Consider the following 18,839-nt stretch of genomic DNA (forward strand, 5'->3'; position numbering starts at 1 on the left):
TGAGTGAGGTTCAAAACTCTGCTTTAAACCGTAGCGCTGTTGTGTTGATTCATTTTCCATAACAGCACGTCTAACTGCACTTTCCACTGCAAGGCAAATCACATCTCTGTATCATTATTAATCCGCTCATTCTACTACACTATAATTTCTATAGTGACAACTCTACACTATGGCACATAATCCACATAATCTACGACTAGCAATAATCTTATTATTTATTTAACTTTTATGGAAGGAGTCTCCAGTGTCAGCGATTTGCAGGACAGAGGGGTTTCTTGTTTCTTGTTAACATCAAATCTGCACTTTTTTTTGTCTTATTACATTGATTTCCATTTCCATTTATTCATTAAGCAGACACTTTTATCCAAAGCGACTTACAAATGAGGAAGTATAAGCAAAGCAATATATCAAGTGGAGAACAATACAAGTAGTGCTACCATGCAAGATTTATAATTGAGAAGCAAAGTGCGCAGAGTAAAGGTGTAAGAACTCAATTATAAATCTTGCATGGTAGCCCTACTTGTATTGTCAACATGGACTACTTTTTTACTACTACATAGACAGGAGTAATCTAATTATTGATGTTATTCTGAATAAGACAATATTTTGATTAAGGTGTTTACATGAGTCGCTTTTAGAATACTCCTTTCATGTTACTGTTTTACATGTTATAGAACATAGTTCGATTAACAGCACACATCAATCACGTCACCACGCCACACTGTCCGATGTTCCCTCCAGAGTTTCACGTATCGACATACAGTTGGTCTTTGTTATGGTACTATATACAGTTTTTGGTGTTTTTATTTAAAATTTTCAGGAACGCTTCAAGTGCGGTTAATTATTTGTCACGCTGTACAAATAGATGACTGCTTGAAGCCGTGGCCTGCGTCCCAAACCGCGTACTTACCTACTATATAGTAGCCGAGATACATGTATTTCACCTACTATATAGTAGGTAAGTATGGTAAGTACGCAGTTTGGGATGCAGCCGTGCTCTCTTGTTTGCCATAAAACGGTTGAGCACTGCCGTGTGTGTACGTGTCCTGTCTCGAAATGCAGTGAAAACTCTCACACGACGTTTATAGTGTGATTAAGTTGTGTACGTGTCTATAATGCACGTCGATAATGCAGCTAAAACAGGAATACTCCACACGTCTTAATTCCATTTGTGTTTACTTCGAGTATGACCTTAATCGGATTAAGGTGATTAAAAATTGCTGTTTACATGGTAGTTTCTTAATCAGAGTATCGTCTTAATCGGGTTAATATTGGATTATTGTTGACCATGTAAACGTACTGATTGTCATGTGACCTTCGACGTCATCACAAACACAAAAATCTTAAACAAGTTAACAATTTATTTGTGTATTGTTAAACAAGTTCTGTTTAAACAAGGTTTTATACTTAAAAAGAACCGGCAACGTCTTCCACGTTTTTTGTTGTTGTTGTTTTTTTAGCTTGTTTGCACCAGTCCTGTTGCATTATGGGATTTTAAGTATGTTGTAATCACATTACATGTGTTTTGGCACATCATGCATTGTTTTCACGTCCTGTTGTACACTGATACACTGGAACATTGTACAGAATGTTGAAAAGTGTTTACTGCCTGGTCAAACTTATCATGTACCATATAATTTTTTATCAATGCCATATAAAGTTTTGTAGGAGTTCTAAGCACATATAAAGAGAATCAATAGGAATACACAATGTCACATTAGATCAAAAATAGTTATAGATATAAATATATAAATTATAATATAATCAATAATAGATAGAGTGACAGACCAATAAACAAAACACAGTCATTCATATTATGAGTGAATTACTCCTCTAAGTTTTCCTCCGCCATTTAGCAATGCATGTGCAAATTTCCAAAGAGAGACGAAGAGCTTGCTTATTGTAATTGTCTCCACAGAATTCAGGCTCAAAGAAGGAGAAGACCAGCCTGTGGGCAGCACCTCCTCCTTCACCTCTCACGACCAACTCATGGATCATCTCCTCAAGACCGATCAGCTTGCCACATATGAACTTGAGTCTAGTGACTGGTATCTAGTTCGATACCACCCTAAAGTGGATTATTTGCCAATAAAAGCATGCCCCAAAGTATTTTATTTGTCTTATACCAATTTGCCAAGTTATTTTCTTATTTACTGAAGATTGATATTTTGTACTTTTACCTGTTTATAGTTTGATATTTTAGAACATCCTTAAAACAAGTTAATTCCTGTTAACATTTGTTATAGCATCTATAAACACCATCACCACCTTTCTCTCTTAAATTTACTAAGACAAAAAAAAACAAAAAACACTTGTCATGTTCTTGAGAAAGTGCAAAATCCCCTGTCCTGAAGATTTTCCTGTGAAGAAAATCTAAATATACTGCTTTACCTCTGACAACGTCATAGCGATGATACTGGAGACTCCTTCCATAAATGCTAAATAAACATATCCTCACAGAAAACATCACCATAGGAACTATTGTCTATGTTTTATTCTGTTGATCTGAAGATTCCGCTATAGAACTCCAGTGTCCATATGGGTGCTTCTGGGTTCTGAGATTTCCTCAATCTCAAAAAAAAAAAAAAAAATGCTGGTAAGTGAATTGATCACTCTAGATGTGAATGTGTGTGACTTGTGAATGTGTGTGACTCATTTGCTCTCTTTCTAATTATTTTCTATGATAAATTATGATTCCTTTAAGGGAGAAAACATAAATCAGTTTTAATATGACACATGATGCATTTATTTTGGGCTCCCCAGAAGTAACTGACAGTGGCTTGTTTGTCATTCTGTACCTATGTGAATGCATGCCATGTACCATGCATGCACACAGAGAGAGAGAGAGAGAGAGAGAGAGAGAGAGAGAGAGAGAGAGAGAGAGAGAGAACCATGAATGATATTTGTATTGAAGACTCTTCTAGGAATCATTCCTTCAGAAAAATGTCTGGTTTTTATTCATCTTCTTTAGACTTTGTCCCTGTTCCATAAACCATATTATTCTTTTATAAATTGCTTAAGCACACCAGAGCTCCACATTAGCAAAAGGGTGCACTTAGAAAAGGATGTATTAGTGACTATGAATGAGCTCTAGGATATAATATTCCTCTGTGTTTTGGCTGATGTATAAGCATGTGATTATGATCAGCTTTCAGTTAATTTGCTCTCTCTAAGCATTTTTATGCAATACAGTGAGGGAAAGAAGTATTTGATCCCCTGCTGATTTTGTACGTTTGCCCACTGACAAAGAAATGATCAGTCTATAATTTTAATGGTAGATTTATTTGAACAGTGAGAGACAGAATAACAACAAAAAAATCCAGAAAAACGCATGTCAAAAATTTTATAAATTGATTTGCATTTTAATGAGGGAAATAAGTATTTGACCTCCGCTCAATCAGAAAGATTTCTGGCTCCCAGGTGTCTTTTATACAGGTGACGAGCTGAGATTAGGAGCACACTCTTAAAGGGAGTGCTCCTAATCTCAGCTTGTTACCTGTATAAAAGACACCTGTCCACAGAAGCACTCAATCAATCAGATTCCAAACTCTCCACCATGGCCAAGACCAAAGAGCTCTCCAAGGATGTCAGGGACAAGATTGTAGACCTACACAAGTCTGGAATGGGCTTGGACCATTGCCAAGCAGCTTGGCGAGAAGGTGACAACAGTTGGTGCGATTATTCGCAAATGGAAGAAGCACAAAAGAACTGTCAATCTCCCTCGGCCTGGGGCTCCATGCGAGATCTCACCTCGTGGAGTTGCACTGATCATGAGAACAGTGAGGAATCAGCCCAGAACTACACGGGAGGATCTTGTCAATGATCTCAAGGCAGCTGGGACCATAGTCACCAAGAAAACAACTGGTAACACACTACGCCGTGAAGGACTGATATCCTGCAGCACCCGCAAGGTCTGCTGCTCAAGAAAGCACATATACATGTCTATTTGAAGTTTGCCAATGAACATCTGAATGATTCAGAGGACAACTGGGTGAAAGTGTTGTGGTCAGATGAAACCAAAATGGAGCTCTTTGGCATCAACTCAACTCGCCATGTTTGGAGGAGGAGGAATGCTGCCTATGACCCCAAGAACACCATCCCCACCGTCAAACATGGAGGTGGAAACATTATGCTTTGGGGGTGTTTTTCTGCTAAGGGGACAGGACAACTTCACCGCATCAAAGGGACGATGCACAGGGCCATGTACCGTCAAATTTTGGGTGAGAACCTCCTTCCCTCAGCCAGGGCATTAAAAATGGGTCGTGGATGGGTATTCCAGCATGACAATGACCCAAAACACACGGCCAAGGCAACAAAGGAGTGGCTCAAGAAGAAGCACATTAAGGTCCTGGAGTGGCCTAGCCAGTCTCCAGACCTTAATCCCATAGAAAATCTGTGGAGGGAGCTGAAGGTTCGAGTTGCCAAACGTCAGCCTCGAAACCTTAATGACTTGGAGAAGATCTGCAAAGAGGAGTGGGACAAAATCCCTCCTGAGGTGTGTGCAAACCTGGTGCCCAACTATAAGAAATATCTGACCTCTGTGATTGCCAACAAGGGTTTTGCCACCAAGTACTAAGTCATGTTTTGCAGAGGGGTCAAATACTTATTTCCCTCATTAAAATGCAAATCAATTCATAACATTTTTGACATGCGTTTTTCTGGATTTTTTTTGTTGTTATTCTGTCTCTCACTGTTCAAATAAATCTACCATTAAAATTATAGACTGATCATTTCTTTGTCAGTGGGCAAACGTACAAAATCAGCAGGGGATCAAATACTTTTTTCCCTCACTGTATATTGTGATACCTTTAAGAGAGAAGACACATTGGGTTTAAAATGACAGATTATGCATTTATAGAGAATAAAGTTCAGGCAATGTGACAAAGCTTAGTTTTATTATTATTTATTCAACGGTTATAATCAGTACATTGTTCAAATAATTTAATCAGGAAGTAAATAGTTTCCCGATTCGTAATAACAGCAAATACATTTGGGCAAGAGGTATAATTAGCCAATTCATTTATGTTTTACAATACTGCACATGGATCATGTTTTTAAAAATGAGCAAAGAGTACTCTTTACCTGTGCAATATTGTATTTGCATCAGTATTTAATGTGGAACTGACAACTTCAATAAGAGACTGTGTCAACTTCAACCTTGTTTTTGGTGTTAATCAGATTGAAAAAAAATAATCATAGGAAAATGTTAACTAGTGAACACTTGTTTTGTTACAATAGCTAATTACCAGACCTCTATTGCACTGAATTTTTACCTAAAACCTCTGTTATTGGAAAATGGGTTCATCAAGTAAAAAGGATATGTCTTTTGATGGAGTACACAGCTCATCCACTGAAACAGAATACCTACATTTATTTATTTCAATCATGACCTGCTCTAATTTCTGCTTCATCTGTGTCTATATATAAAATAATGCAAATTAACAATATCATTTACTGTATTAAGGTACAATACAACTGCAGTAAAAAATATATAGCATTCACTTCTATCAATAATAAGCAACAAAAATCTCATAAGAATGCACAAGCAAAAAAAATGACTGATTAATAAAAAAACAAATCATGTCCACGAACTGCTGAATTCTGAATTCTGATACACTTGAGCAGAATATATAAAACAACAACAATAACAACAACAAAACCCTCTTAAATTTTCTGTGCCTTTGATGAAGATGCAAATCCTCAAATATTGGCAGGAATAGTGACTTTCAGATTAACATCTTTCACCTATTGAAAAAAAAGAAAGCATCTCTTAACATTCCTGTTTGTTATAATGCAAATATACAATATTAAATTTCAATTACATATTTTGTAAATTGTAACTTGCTTGATTTTATAATTGTTGCATTTACAGTGGTATATCCTACAGCTGGGTTTTCCTAAAATGTACAATTTAAGGGTAAGACATAGCTGAACATATTGTTCTTTACTATTGAGTCCACACTATTCTGGGCTTGACCCTGTTTGTTTTGTTCGATGTATCGAGGTTTCCTTAAACTCTTTATAGTATATTTATCATAAAGCACTGTTGTAAATCCTTAGCAGTATCATGGTTAAATATTTGAAAACTTAATTAGCATAAAGTACAATAGTAAAACAAACATGCTAGTGTCCATGTCACTACCACCGTTTTAATAACGTACTTCATGGTAACCATGATAAAATGGTAAAAGTGACTTACTTCAATAATGCTGACGGTGTTCATGAAGACGTCTCCCCTAACGCCAAGTGTAGTCACTTTGTCCACTGGTATACGGTGATTGAACGTGCAGTATTCCAGGCCATTCACCATCACCTGAACAAATAAAATACAACCTTATTTAATCAGTTTGCTTAAAGCTTTGACAAACTTATGTAATTGCTCCATAATATCACACCTCATATCCTTTTGGTTTAACAACCATGATGATATCAAAGGCTCCTCCTTTGACAAAAGGGCCTCCTGGTGTCACTTCTTCCCTCTCCCAACTCCCATTCCTGTGGCTGTTACGGACCACAGAGTTAGAGTCCAAACGAGGGTTGAAGTGGAGAGCAATGTACTTCTCCTTGGTCTGCAAATTTATTTCAAAGCTGAAAGAAGTTGTTTTAACTTTTAATTGACTTTTAAAGGTAAATTGAATTTAATTTTTACCTAATCTGCTCCATAACTGCTTTTCATAACTGTCATGAAATCATAAAACACATTTCACATACCGTTCACTATCTGAAGTAACAACCCCTTGGAAGAACAAAGCCACACCAGGTCTCAAGCCTCCAGGGATTGATCCCAAATATGGTTTGCTCTGTTGTGGTTAAGCATCATTCATTTTTTAATGATAAATCTCTGATCATGTGATTATTATCATAAACAATGCACTCTTTTGGCTTGTTCAGTCATTCAGACATGGCATGAAACTGTTACTCACAGGGTTGCAGACTGGATGTGGCACATCAGACTGGATATCAGAAAGCTTTGTGCGTGAGGTGCCAGAGTTTAGTTCCTTACCAAAAGTAGATGTGTTCCAATTCTGAAGAGAGCATTGACATACAGTACATAATGCTTATGAAGCTTATCCACAATGTCTCTGAAGTTCTCAACCTGTTTTCCTCTCATTTATGAGAAACCAAAGTGCTGCATAATTGATGCCAGCCACGATAGGGAAAACGAACATATAAGAAGAACTAAAGGTGAACAAGAGATAAGTGGTTTGCAAAAACTGCTAGACTAAGCAAGAGGTGAGGGCAACCATTCACATTCACAAGTAAAATGTGCATTAAATCCTCACTGTTTGCAAGTAACTCAACTCTGAATATGGCCCAAAGTCAGCACAAAGTGAAATTAATTGCTACCAGAAGCATATGTGCATCTTTCATGTCCTGTGGCCTTTCCCCTTTAGTTAAGTGCCTTTCCTGTGGGGAAAATGTTTCTCTGTTTGGTCTGACTGCTGCTTTATCTGAAAAAGCAGAAAAGTTTTATGTGTCTCCCAGACCACCTTAGCAACGGCTCAAAAATATTGAATTTTCCCTGAAGCCGTGTCATATTTCTGTTTCAGATATCTGGTAAGGCAATGGGAATGTGCTCAGTTGGTGTTGTCCAGTTATTAAACAGCAGGAAGCATTTCTGTGTACAGTATATACAGTATATTCACTAGGTTTTACATTAATGAGACCAACATCTAAATCCTTGTGCATTCATTTCTGATATACAAATTTAAGCTCCTTGTCTCAGAAGAATGGCTTCACAATGCATATAAAAAAACAACCATAAATGAAGTGCAAGAGTATGTAACTTACTCCAACAATACCAACAATGTTCATCATGACGTCGTCAGCAATGTAAAGTGAAACCACGTTCCCCAAATCCATGCGATGTTTGAACAGGCAATACCTCTGACCATTTACATATACCTGGAAAGAACAGAGATTTCATTCTTATGAACTTATCTATTCTGCTAATGTGTGCCTACTATTTTTATTCTCCATACCTCATACCCTTCCGATTTGGTCACAATAAAGACATCAAAGGCTGATCCTGTAGGAATGGGGCACCCTGAAATGTGTTCTTCATTCTCCCACCTGCCATTCCTGCGGCTGTTTTGGACCACCATTTCACTGATGCGAGGGTTGAAGTGAAAAGCGATGTCGTCATCAACCCTCAGCCCGTTTACAATATTAAATGAAAACCTTTGTTTGAAGTAAAAACAGAATACACAAGAAGATTCTAGTTTAAGTCAATGTAGTCCCATACTAGATATATTATATCCCATATTAGATCTTTGTTCCCATTACTGAACAACACATTGCTGGATTATTTTGTGTATCATGTGGTGAAAGATATGAATACAAACGTTTTTCCTATTACAACCCCTTGGAAGTACAAAGCCATTCCTGCTGTCAGCCCTCCAGGAATTTTGTCAATGTGGGGAATGCTCTGTGGTGAGTATAAGCACATAACACATGCAATGGTGATATACTATAATGTTGTTCATAGATACTAAACAACACTGGTTTGGCTGACGCAATATAATTTTTTTATTCTTCTTTCCACATTCCAAGTCAAAAACAGTTTATAAACAAGTTTAGGCCAGAAGGCAGTATTTGTCATTAACCCTTACAATTTTTATAGCGATTTTTTTCAACACACTTGGCTGAACTGGGCCTCTTTGCACTTAATTTATTTTTTATTTTTTGCAAGACAAGTAGCAGTCATATAGCTACTTAATTTGTGTGCATATATATTTACTTAAATCTAAAATTCATCTGTAGATGTCATGGCCCACCTGGTCTGAAATTGTCAACAAAGTGGAAATGAGATTTATTTTCACTAATAAGTAGAGATTTTTGCTTGTTTGTTTAATTGAAAATTTTTATTGTTATATTGGGATTCATTGTGAGCTCCTACTCACAGGACTGTTGACAACATTTGTAACCTCTGACTTGATAGTAGAGAGAGACCATCGTGACATGCCCATGCTGGTCATTATTTTAGTCCTTAGTTCATTAAGGAGGGAAGATGTGAAGAGGTTCTGTGGGAAACAAAATGATATGCTACATAAATAAAATAGTAAAGTCTACGTTTACCATTTACTGACATGCAGAAATATTATTTGATTTCACTTAGTTCTATTTTTATCTCTATACCCACAATATGACACAAGTGTAGAAGAACATAGACCAGTTTTCTCAATGGACTGATTTTTTCAATACAAGAAATTTAAAGTTCATTTTAATGCACTGTTGATGCATATTTCAAAATATGAAAACATAAGAGAATCTGTTCCATTACCACAGGTTATGTTTTAAAAATGTAATTTAGTTATTACAGATGAAAAAACACCCATATACATGCATGAACAGAAATGAGTAAGAATCTGATATATCTTTAACTGACCCATGACTGGCCCACTTTAATACTGAGTTTCGGATCAATGGAGAAGGGGACAGAGTCGGTCGCTTCACACATTCCTACATTAGGCTTCTCAGAAAAGGTCAAAGGGACAGAGTGTCTGGCTTCAATCACTCCTACATCAGGCTTCTCAGAAAAGGTGAAAGGGACAGAGTCGCTGGCTTCACTCACTCCCACATCACTAACTGCTCTGTATCGGACCAGGTATTGGTCTGCTGGCTTTAGTCCAGTCAGTGTGAAGCTGGTCTGTGCATCTGAAGTGTCTGTGACTGTCCATTCATCAATGTCATCTTCTGAATCAGTTGGCGGTATCCTCTTGTATTCAACTCGGAACCGTACCGTCTCTCCAGTTGGGGATTTTGAAAGCTTTAGGAGGACTTTCTCATCACTGGCCTGCACCACAGGTGGAGCCGGTTTGGATACAGGCTGGAACCTAGGATCTGTCAGAGCGCCTTTCTTGTAAAGTTGGATGGAGGTTCCTGGATTGCTGGGGTCACATATGGAGGCAATCATGAACTTGATTCTCTTCTCATTTTTATTGGCCTTTGAAAAACTTGTAAAGAGAGAAATATTCTGCCTCATGCTCGCAGAAACGTCAGGAGAAGTGAACCAAGGCTGTGTGGCTTGGAGAGAGAAATCACTCTTACTTGTTTGATCCAACGTTGTAAATCTTTCAAGGTTCTCAAAGTCTTGTATAGCCACAAGGTAGGAGTCTTCAAACTTGAGAGATGTAAAAGACAAACATATCGCCACATCAACATCATGATCCAAGAGGGTGGAACTGAGTGAGCAAGATGATTTCACAACTGTGAGGTCCTTCAGCCGACTGGTATAGGAACTCAGAATATTTACTTCAGTTGTAACATCATCTAACCATTTGTTCATGTTGCTAGCAGTGAAGGGTGATGTGTAATGGATTTTCAGGATGTCCCCCAATGCCTTGTCCTCTTGTGTCCCACCTCGAATAGCTGGCAAAAGTCTGGAGAGTGCTTTCTGGAATGATCTTGTATAGTTCTTTTGTAATGTCTGAAACCTTAACAATCTGTCTTTTAGATCAGGGAAATCATTTGCCATTTGGTTTTTGATCAAATCATTGCATCTCCTCTCCTCTTCACCGAGCTCCTCCAGCAAATGTTCTGTTTTGTCCACCAGCATCACGTTGATTTCTCTCACCAACTTTGCAGCCTTATCATCCAAAAGTGTGAGAGGATACAGCCACACATTCAGTGGCACACCTTTATTTTGTCGTTGCTTCATCAGCATGGGCAACTTCTTGTACACTTCCAGGGATTCCTTGTATGTGGTGGGGTTTTCTTCAAGCTCAAAGTCACCATAAAATGTGACACTGATATTCTCAGACAGTTGTTTTTCCTCTTCATTCATCTTTAGGGATGCTTCCCCCTCAATGGAAATGGTAGGGATCTTCTTGACCACTGCATGAAGGTTTCCTTCAACAGCCTGTTTGTTCTCATTTTCATCAGTTATATGATCAAACACCATGAAAGCCTGAGCTCCATACAGTACAGCTGTAACTACATGGGTGGCTGTTTTCTGGTCAAATACTTCTGGATAGGTGATATTGCCAAGCTCCTTCATAGTGAGTTGTTCAAATTTTGTGGTCTGGCTGTAGTGCATAGTAACTCTGCACTGACGTGCTGAGGATTTGCTATCACGCAGGTACTTGGCCGATCCGCCAACTTCCACCAAACCACTGAGGAAACTGGCTTTAAGGGAAGCACTTATATCTAGGAGGTTGGCCTTATCACTGAGGGTGTCTGAGGCAGCAAACTTCAGATGTGTTTTAGGCTGCTGATGTACATCAAGGTCATCGCGCAATGCTTTCTTATCCCATAAAGTAACACCTGAAACAAGAAAGTGATAAGGAATGATAGCTGTATCACAAATATTTTTGATTTATCAACTTTTTCTGATGATCTATGATTTACCTTTTACACCACAGTGCAGACAAATGTTCAATTCTGATTGGTCAGAATGTCTTGATTAATTTTCCAATAACAAAAGCTCTAACAGTAGTATAGCTGCAAATCACACATTTATATTAACATGCTTGTTTTAGTACAGTATATTTCTATAGAAACAACTCACACAGATTTGTATGGCAAATGCTCCACATAAACAAAATACAAAAATTGTTTATATGGTGAAGTTTTCTATGAGCAGATGTTTATATGTTTTATTTTTATGGAAGGTGTCTAGTGTCAGAGATTTGTAACAGTCAGAGACAATGGGAAAGTCTTCAGGATGGAGTGCTTTTTAGCTTTTGGTAATATGACAAGCTGCATTTTTCATTTTTAATAACTTCACGAGACAGAGAACAAAAGAAGGCTAAATAAAAATACATTTAAATATGTGTGATGGCCTGCAAATACTCTTCAAATCTTTATATGTTGTTCCACTTTATTGGTCTGAAAATATTCTAGCATTTTAAATGTTGCCAAAATGAAAAAGGAGAAAATAATACTAAAGATTTCTTTCCAGGTCTGTTCAAAGACACACCTACTTCTACACGTATAACACTATTTACTTATGGAAAAACATTTACGGCCAAATTGTAAACAGTTATAAGTTTACAATAGGACATGTGTATCATCACTTTGATTATCAGCATCACTCACATCACTCTTCATCTCATCATCTGAGGTAAAAGCAGAGATGTATCTACAGGGAAGGCAATTGCTTGGGGCCCCACATATAGAGAGGGTCACTGAATGCTGGTCATTTAAATAATAAGAAATTTTCAGCTTAAAATAATTTTCAGCAACATCTCAGCAACCCCCTTAAGGAGCCCTTTTGCAGGGCGCTATCTCATTGTTTTAAATTAAACTGAAAAATGAACCTATCTGGCAACCAGAGGTGCAAGAGAAATCAAAAGGATGAGAAAAAGCAGAAAGAGGACTCTTTTAAAAGTCACGCATAGTCATTTCTTCACACATCTGATTCCTGTCCGTGCTAACATTTGTGAAATAATAATTATTCACACAGTTCTGTTGGATAGATTTCTTTTATTAATGGATTTTCATTAAGCCATTTAAACATTTAAAAACTTTATCTGTTGTCTGTAATGTTTCAAATTCAGCAATCAGAATATTATTAATGAAATATTGCCACTAACCCGTCCAGTTTAAATACTTTGCAAAAGTGGGTGCTTGACCTTTGTTTACTGGTTTAATTTTTAAACATAGGAGGGAGAGCAGGTACAGTCATATGGGCTTTGGATAAAATCTAGCTAGTTGTCATAATGTCAGACAACAGAAAATATGATAGTAGAGCACAAAAACAGAGTTGGATTTTAAATGACTGCGCTTCAAATATATCCTGATGACGTGACTTGTAAAAGGTAAGGAACTACCTAAGTAGGCCTATTTTACTTTAGATATTTAATTTGTTCTAGCAAATTAAAATGAGTAAAATTAGTTTAGTATTAAGATAATTGGGTCAATAGCACATGAACAGCATACCAGCCGGACTATTGTAAGACAACATATAAATTTGATCTCTAAAGGAACCATCTACACCTGGTTATGTCAGGACACTCTTGATTCTATGGAAGTCCAGAAAGGCCCTGATTTTTTTTTTTAACATAATTTGGTTTCTCGATCAAAAATTATTTTTCTCATACGTCGAAATGCATTATTGGCCATACATATTATACATCAGGGAGCAGCTTAACAGAAAGTAGCTGGTGCAATGTTAGATAGCACATTCAACAACACCTACTTGTTGGTCATATTTAAATTAATATTTGTAATGAATTGTGATGATTTTAGCATAATTAGTAGTAATTGATACTGATAAAGAAATGTTATCAGATACAGTTAATGTATGAGAGTGGCTGAGTAGTTGCTATTATATGATAAATTGTCCTATAGTATAAGATTTTCTGCAAGATGGTCAATATTGCTCTAAAACAAGTTGTTCAATATTATGTACTTTGTCTAGATTATGAAAAGACACACACACACGCACACGCACACACACCCTTATTCTGATAAAAAAATTATGCATTTTTATAAGATTTTCCATTGCACATCTCCACATTTTTGTCTTGTCATATTTTTGTTTGTCATTCAAGATTCTGTGCTTAAGTGACTGTCCATGATGGTTAACTTTGCCACTGCCTGTCTCACATTGCTCAGACCTATAGTTTTAGTAGTTATACTATAGTTATAGTAGTTAACTGTTTTGTTATATCAGCCTTGATTTTTGCTTGTTGGAGCAGTTGTAGATTCATGTCATGGTGTAAATATAGAGCCCCAACATTGGTTCAAGCCCAAGGACTCCCATCATCGCAAGTCCATTCTTGGTTTTTAGTTTTGATATTGACTCACCCTCACTTTCAGTCTAACTTTATCTTGACTCACTCTCAATCCCCTTAAATCTCAGTCTTTACTCAGTCTTGGCTAGTCCTGGTCTTTGTCTTGAACTTGACTACAGTCTTGACTACAGATTAATGACTGATATGATGATGTTTTCTGTTAGGAGACATTTATTTAACATTCATGGAAGGAGTCTCCAATGTCAGTACTTTGCAGACTTTGTGCTTTTTGGAATCAAATAATTTTCCAAATTATATATTTGTAACCTCTTTTTCCTCAATTAATGTAACAATTCATCAAACAATCAATGTTGACAATTTTCATGTTGTCATAAAAATTCGTCATTTATTATGATTTTTTCCCCCAAATACTTCAGAGGTAGGTTGAACAACTTCTAGCATTTCATTATTGCATACAGTATGGACATAGCATGGCTAATTATTGACATTAATATTATTAATGAAAACCATTTTTAGACTGCAAATAGCAAACTAAATGGGGTGTAAATTGCACCTGGAATAAAGGTGTCCTTGCGGCAATCGTACAGCATGCCGGGATACAGAGGTCTTCCCAGGGCAGCTATTTCCATGTATCTGGAATCCATGACTGTTGCAAGAGAAAATAATTTTAAAAAATGGACAAAGGATTATTGGAAAAAACATAAAAATGTGCAGTTGTAAATGTAACAGTGTGGCACAATCAGGGATGTAGTCTTAAGATATCATAATGTGGAAAATATTCTTTGAGTTTCAAAAATCTTTTGGAAGTTCTACAAAATTAGACGTATTGAGGGGAAAATTATCAAAATGTCTATAGCTTTGGAGTGTATTTCTTGTCTTTTGTAGGACAATTTGTGAAGAGGTTTCTTATGTAATATGTCGGATTGGTGCATTTTTAAATAAAGATCAATCAAATATAATCACAAGATGTTATTAAAGTGTGATCTCTTATAAATCTGTTAAATTTTTGAGGAAATTGTTATTGGCTTATCAGTGAAATTAAACTAGAAATCATTTTAAGACACTATAGAATCTGCAGGAACTTTAGCAGTGGCAAAGAAATTTCAATCTTATTTTAATCAGTATGCTCCCTTTATTATTGTAAGACTTAAAATAAAGTGTAAAGTGAATGTGAAAGATTTGACCATGTGACAGAAAATCTAACCTCCAACACCTCTGTCTAACAGCTCTTTCTCACATTTGCTTCAAGCCTTTAACACGTCTTTCTGACGCCTGCTTCCAAATCGTCAACACCTTTTTTCTGACACGTCCTTCAAACCCTTAACACTTCTTACCCAGCTTACAAAATTAGGTTAGTTGGGCATCAAACTTACATTTTGAGGAAGATGATGGACAGAAATTGACAAACTTGATTCTTCTTCTTCTGCTTCTTCTGCCTTAAAATGAATCATACAGACCAAACCATAAATCATAGAGACATGAAACTTGGTCAGTAGGTAGTACTCCCTCCCACTACATAGGCAAGAGAATTTGCTTTTTTGTGCCATTTTGTTTTGTCCTACAAACAAAATAGTTTTCCTGTTGATCCCTCCTAAACAAAAATGTTTTTTCCTGTGTATCCACCATGATAGAAAATGCCCCTTTGGTTACTCTCAGTACATGTCACTGACAGGGATAAAGTTCAAACATTTACGGTAATTTAGAAACCCTAATCTACATTTTTTTACTTACTGTACTAAAGTTAATTTATCAACTCTCACCATGTGACACAGTGTCTGCAACTGACTAAACTAGCATTTTGTCTCAAATTGCCTACTTCTGTATTGTTTTAGACAGTTATTGAGTACTAACTCTAAGCAGTTTTCATAGTTATGAATTTTACAAAACCTCTCATATAACCTTCAAATGCTACCAAAAGGATGGTTTTGTTTACCTGTCGTCTGGATCTTCTAGATTAAATATATTTGAATATAAGGGTGAAGTTTTTTTTTTTTTTGAGAAGCAACTCATGACAACAATAACTCGGACAGCAGAAAATTTTAGACTGAACTTGTCAGTGTGTTTAATTTTACTGATAGAGTTGGAAATCAGATGAACAGTGATGTTTTGACTCTAACATGCCATCTGGTAGACGTCATATTTAATGAATGCTGCTTGCATTGAAGCTGCTACTGCATGCACAGAAAGCCAAGCCTTCAGTATACTCCAGGTCCCAAAATGGAAATAGAAAGAAAAACTGCATCACAGTTCTGCAGTGTGTGTGTGTGTGTGTGTGTGTGTGTGTGTGTGTGTGTGTGTGTGTGTGTGTGGTGGCAGGGGTTCTGTGGACTTTTGTTTTTTGTTTTTATTAAGAATAGAGAGACTGAATGCTTCTTATTGCTGATTTTTTGTATACCACAATATTCAATTTCAGATGGCAAATGAAAGATGACAAATTTTAAAAATAATATTTAAATTCAGAATTTTTCACTTACAATAACTTCTAAAATTTCTAAAAGCATGATATTAACTCCATAACTATCTTACTTTATACATGCAAGTCTCATTTTCTCAGTCATTCAAAGTGCAGACTTTGGCTTTGACTAGCCTTAAAATTACAAAGAAAATATTTAAAGGCATTGTAATTATTTGCATTTGTGATTTAATGTTTATATTAGTCATGATATTAAGTTAAAAAAGTATATATATATATATATATATATATATATATATATATATATATATATATATATAAAGAATACACACTGAACAAATATTATTACAGTCAACCTTACCTGAAATGCTTTCTCAAGCTTCTGATCAGTCCTGAGTTAATGGAACCAATAGAGATGTAGCAGGAAGGAGACCATATTTAAGAACAGATGTTGAGATGGGTGGAGAAATATGCTGACGTACACTCTCCAACACCAATATGAGAATATTCTTGAGACGAATGTGAGGCCATCTTGTCTCAAGAATATTCTTATATAAAGTGGAGTTCATCATTGTGTCAATGACTGCTAGTTTCCTAGGTCCTGTGGCTGCAAAACAAACCTGAATAATCACCCCTCCACCACCATGCTTCACACTTTCTTTGAGGTGCTTGTGGTGATGCTCTGCATTTGGTTTTTACCAAACGTGGTGCTGTGCACGATGAACAAACATCTCTATCTTGGTCTCATAAGTCCAGAGGATATTGTTTGTTAAGTTCTTGTCTTATACCGTTCACAGAACCAGAATTTGAACCCTGCTCTGGCATTTTTCCCCTCATCTGAATTCAGGAAGAAGTTTACACAGACACACAGAGTTCAGTGCAAAAGCTACTTAGTTTAATGAAACAGAAAGCATAGTGTATATGCACAAGAAATATTGATGAAGAATGATAAATTTCATTTGGAACAGGTCACAGATAAACTCAGAACATCTATTATGTAGACATTTCTTTTTTTCTATAGCCATTCAGATGTGTATTTGCTGTTGTGCTTGGGATCATTGTCCTGTTGCATGACCCGATTTTGACCTAGCTTAAGCTGCAGGGCAGATGACCTCACATTTGTCTTAAGAATATTCTTGTATAAAGTTGAGTTTATCGTTATGTCAATGACTGCACGTTTCCTAGGTCCTGTGTCTGCAAAACAAACTTGAATAATCACCCCTCCACCACCATGCTTCACACTTTCTTTGAGGTGCTTGTGGTGATGCTCTGCATTTGGTTTTTACCAAACGTGGTGCTGTGCATGATGAACAAACATCTCTATCTTGGTCTCATAAGTCCAGAGGATATTGTTTGTTAAGTTCTTGTCTTATACCGTTCACAGAACCAGAATTTGAACCCTGCTCTGGCATTTTTCCCCTCATCTGAATTCAGGAAGAAGTTTACACAGACACACGGAGTTAAGTGCAAAAGCTTCTTAGTTTAATGATAAGGCCCCTGGGACTGTGTCATTTGCTTCATTAGCCCCCTGTTTTGACTTCCATACATTTGTATAGTCCTTGTGAATTCCTCAACAAAGTGCAGCTTTGTTCTTCAACTTTCAGAGGAGGCCGGTCTCCACTGTCACAGAGTGTTCCACTATTAACCGAAACTGAAATATATTACATGTTGTTATATAATCTGATTACAGTGTATAAGAGTCAGGTGAGAAAAGCACATTGCGGCATCTGGCATGCTATACGGCTACACATTGTGCAGGAAAGTTTTCACTGGTTACTTCAGCCACTTGTATGACAGAGCAAAAGCTTGTATGACAATAGTAGAGTGAACACTGCCTGAACATGCCCAACAGAAAATGTAAATTCACAGACACATTACAGAAGACCATCCTGTGTTTTTGTCTCACTTGCTTCAGATCTGTGTGCAGCAGAATGCATGACCTGCAAAGTTCTCCTTTACACATTGGTGTCAAAAAAGTGCTAGCTATCTACAGTAGAAGCCCACATAAGCTCCACGAACACAAAACTTTATGTATAAAAGTTCATTAACATAGTTTGGTTTTGGTGGCATTTGTCATGTATCTGCCCCCCCCCGCCAACACACACACACATCTACCTAATCCCACAATACCAGCACTTATTCATTTGTAAATCTTCTTGGGTAAGCATTTACAAGGTTTCCACACCTGAATTTGGGCGATTTCTTCCATTCTTTTTGGCAGATTCTCTCAATTTCAATCAGATCGGATACCATCTTCAGGTCTATAAATGGATGTTCTAGGGCACTCAAGTCTGGACTTTGGCTGGGCCACTCAAGCACATCGACTCTAAGCCACTCTAGCATTGTCTTGGCTGTATGCACTGGGTTATTGTCATGGTGAAAGGTGAACCTTCAGCCCAGTTTGAGGTCATATGTACTCTGCAACAAGTTTTATACAAGGACCTCTTTGTACTGTACACCAGAAAATCTGATAACTGTCAACTGACACCTAATAATTGATACCTGAGACCTCAAATTTAACACTTGACTATGATTACTGATGCTTAAAACAAATGTATGCTCCACTTAGTTCCTGAAAGTTGGCTTAATTTTTGGGAAAAACTTAATATATATTGAAATCTCTCTAACAGGTTGTATACTTTTACCTTGAACTTTCTATAAAGAAAAACATCGGGGTTATGCATGTAACCCTGTTCCCTGAGAAGGGAACGAGACGTTGCATTTAG

At 36.8% G+C, this 18,839-nt stretch overlaps 1 protein-coding gene across 1 annotated transcript; it reads right to left on the reverse strand.

Moving 5' to 3' along the window:
• Nucleotides 1-4,878: 4,878 nt before the first annotated feature.
• On the reverse strand, nucleotides 4,879-16,746 carry LOC128629230 (cytolytic toxin-alpha). The gene is made up of 13 exons (XM_053676338.1): nucleotides 16,475-16,746; nucleotides 15,074-15,136; nucleotides 14,254-14,346; nucleotides 9,389-11,265; nucleotides 8,904-9,023; nucleotides 8,346-8,428; nucleotides 7,983-8,181; nucleotides 7,792-7,905; nucleotides 6,924-7,025; nucleotides 6,712-6,800; nucleotides 6,396-6,588; nucleotides 6,200-6,313; nucleotides 4,879-5,745 (listed from the first exon to the last, which is right to left on the reverse strand). The coding sequence occupies exons 3-13, from the start codon at nucleotides 14,342-14,344 to the stop codon at nucleotides 5,701-5,703; spliced, it is 3,027 nt and encodes a 1,008-aa protein (XP_053532313.1). The 5' UTR covers nucleotides 14,345-14,346; nucleotides 15,074-15,136; nucleotides 16,475-16,746; the 3' UTR covers nucleotides 4,879-5,700.
• Nucleotides 16,747-18,839: the final 2,093 nt, after the last annotated feature.

This window comes from Ictalurus punctatus, chromosome 26 (genome assembly GCF_001660625.3).
Source record: "Ictalurus punctatus breed USDA103 chromosome 26, Coco_2.0, whole genome shotgun sequence".
In the NCBI taxonomy this organism is placed as follows: Eukaryota; Metazoa; Chordata; class Actinopteri; order Siluriformes; family Ictaluridae; genus Ictalurus; species Ictalurus punctatus.

Bases quoted from the DNA above. Each gene is read 5' to 3' on its own strand.
- LOC128629230 (XM_053676338.1), bottom strand. From the start codon at position 14,344: ATGGATTCCAGATACATGGAAATAGCTGCCCTGGGAAGACCTCTGTAT. The intron at 6,314-6,395 runs GTGTGATATTAT...TTATTTGTTCAG, and splicing joins TTAAACCAAAAGGATATGAG to GTGATGGTGAATGGCCTGGA. The intron at 5,746-6,199 runs GTAAGTCACTTT...TTTTTTCAATAG, and splicing joins ACACCGTCAGCATTATTGAA to GTGAAAGATGTTAATCTGAA.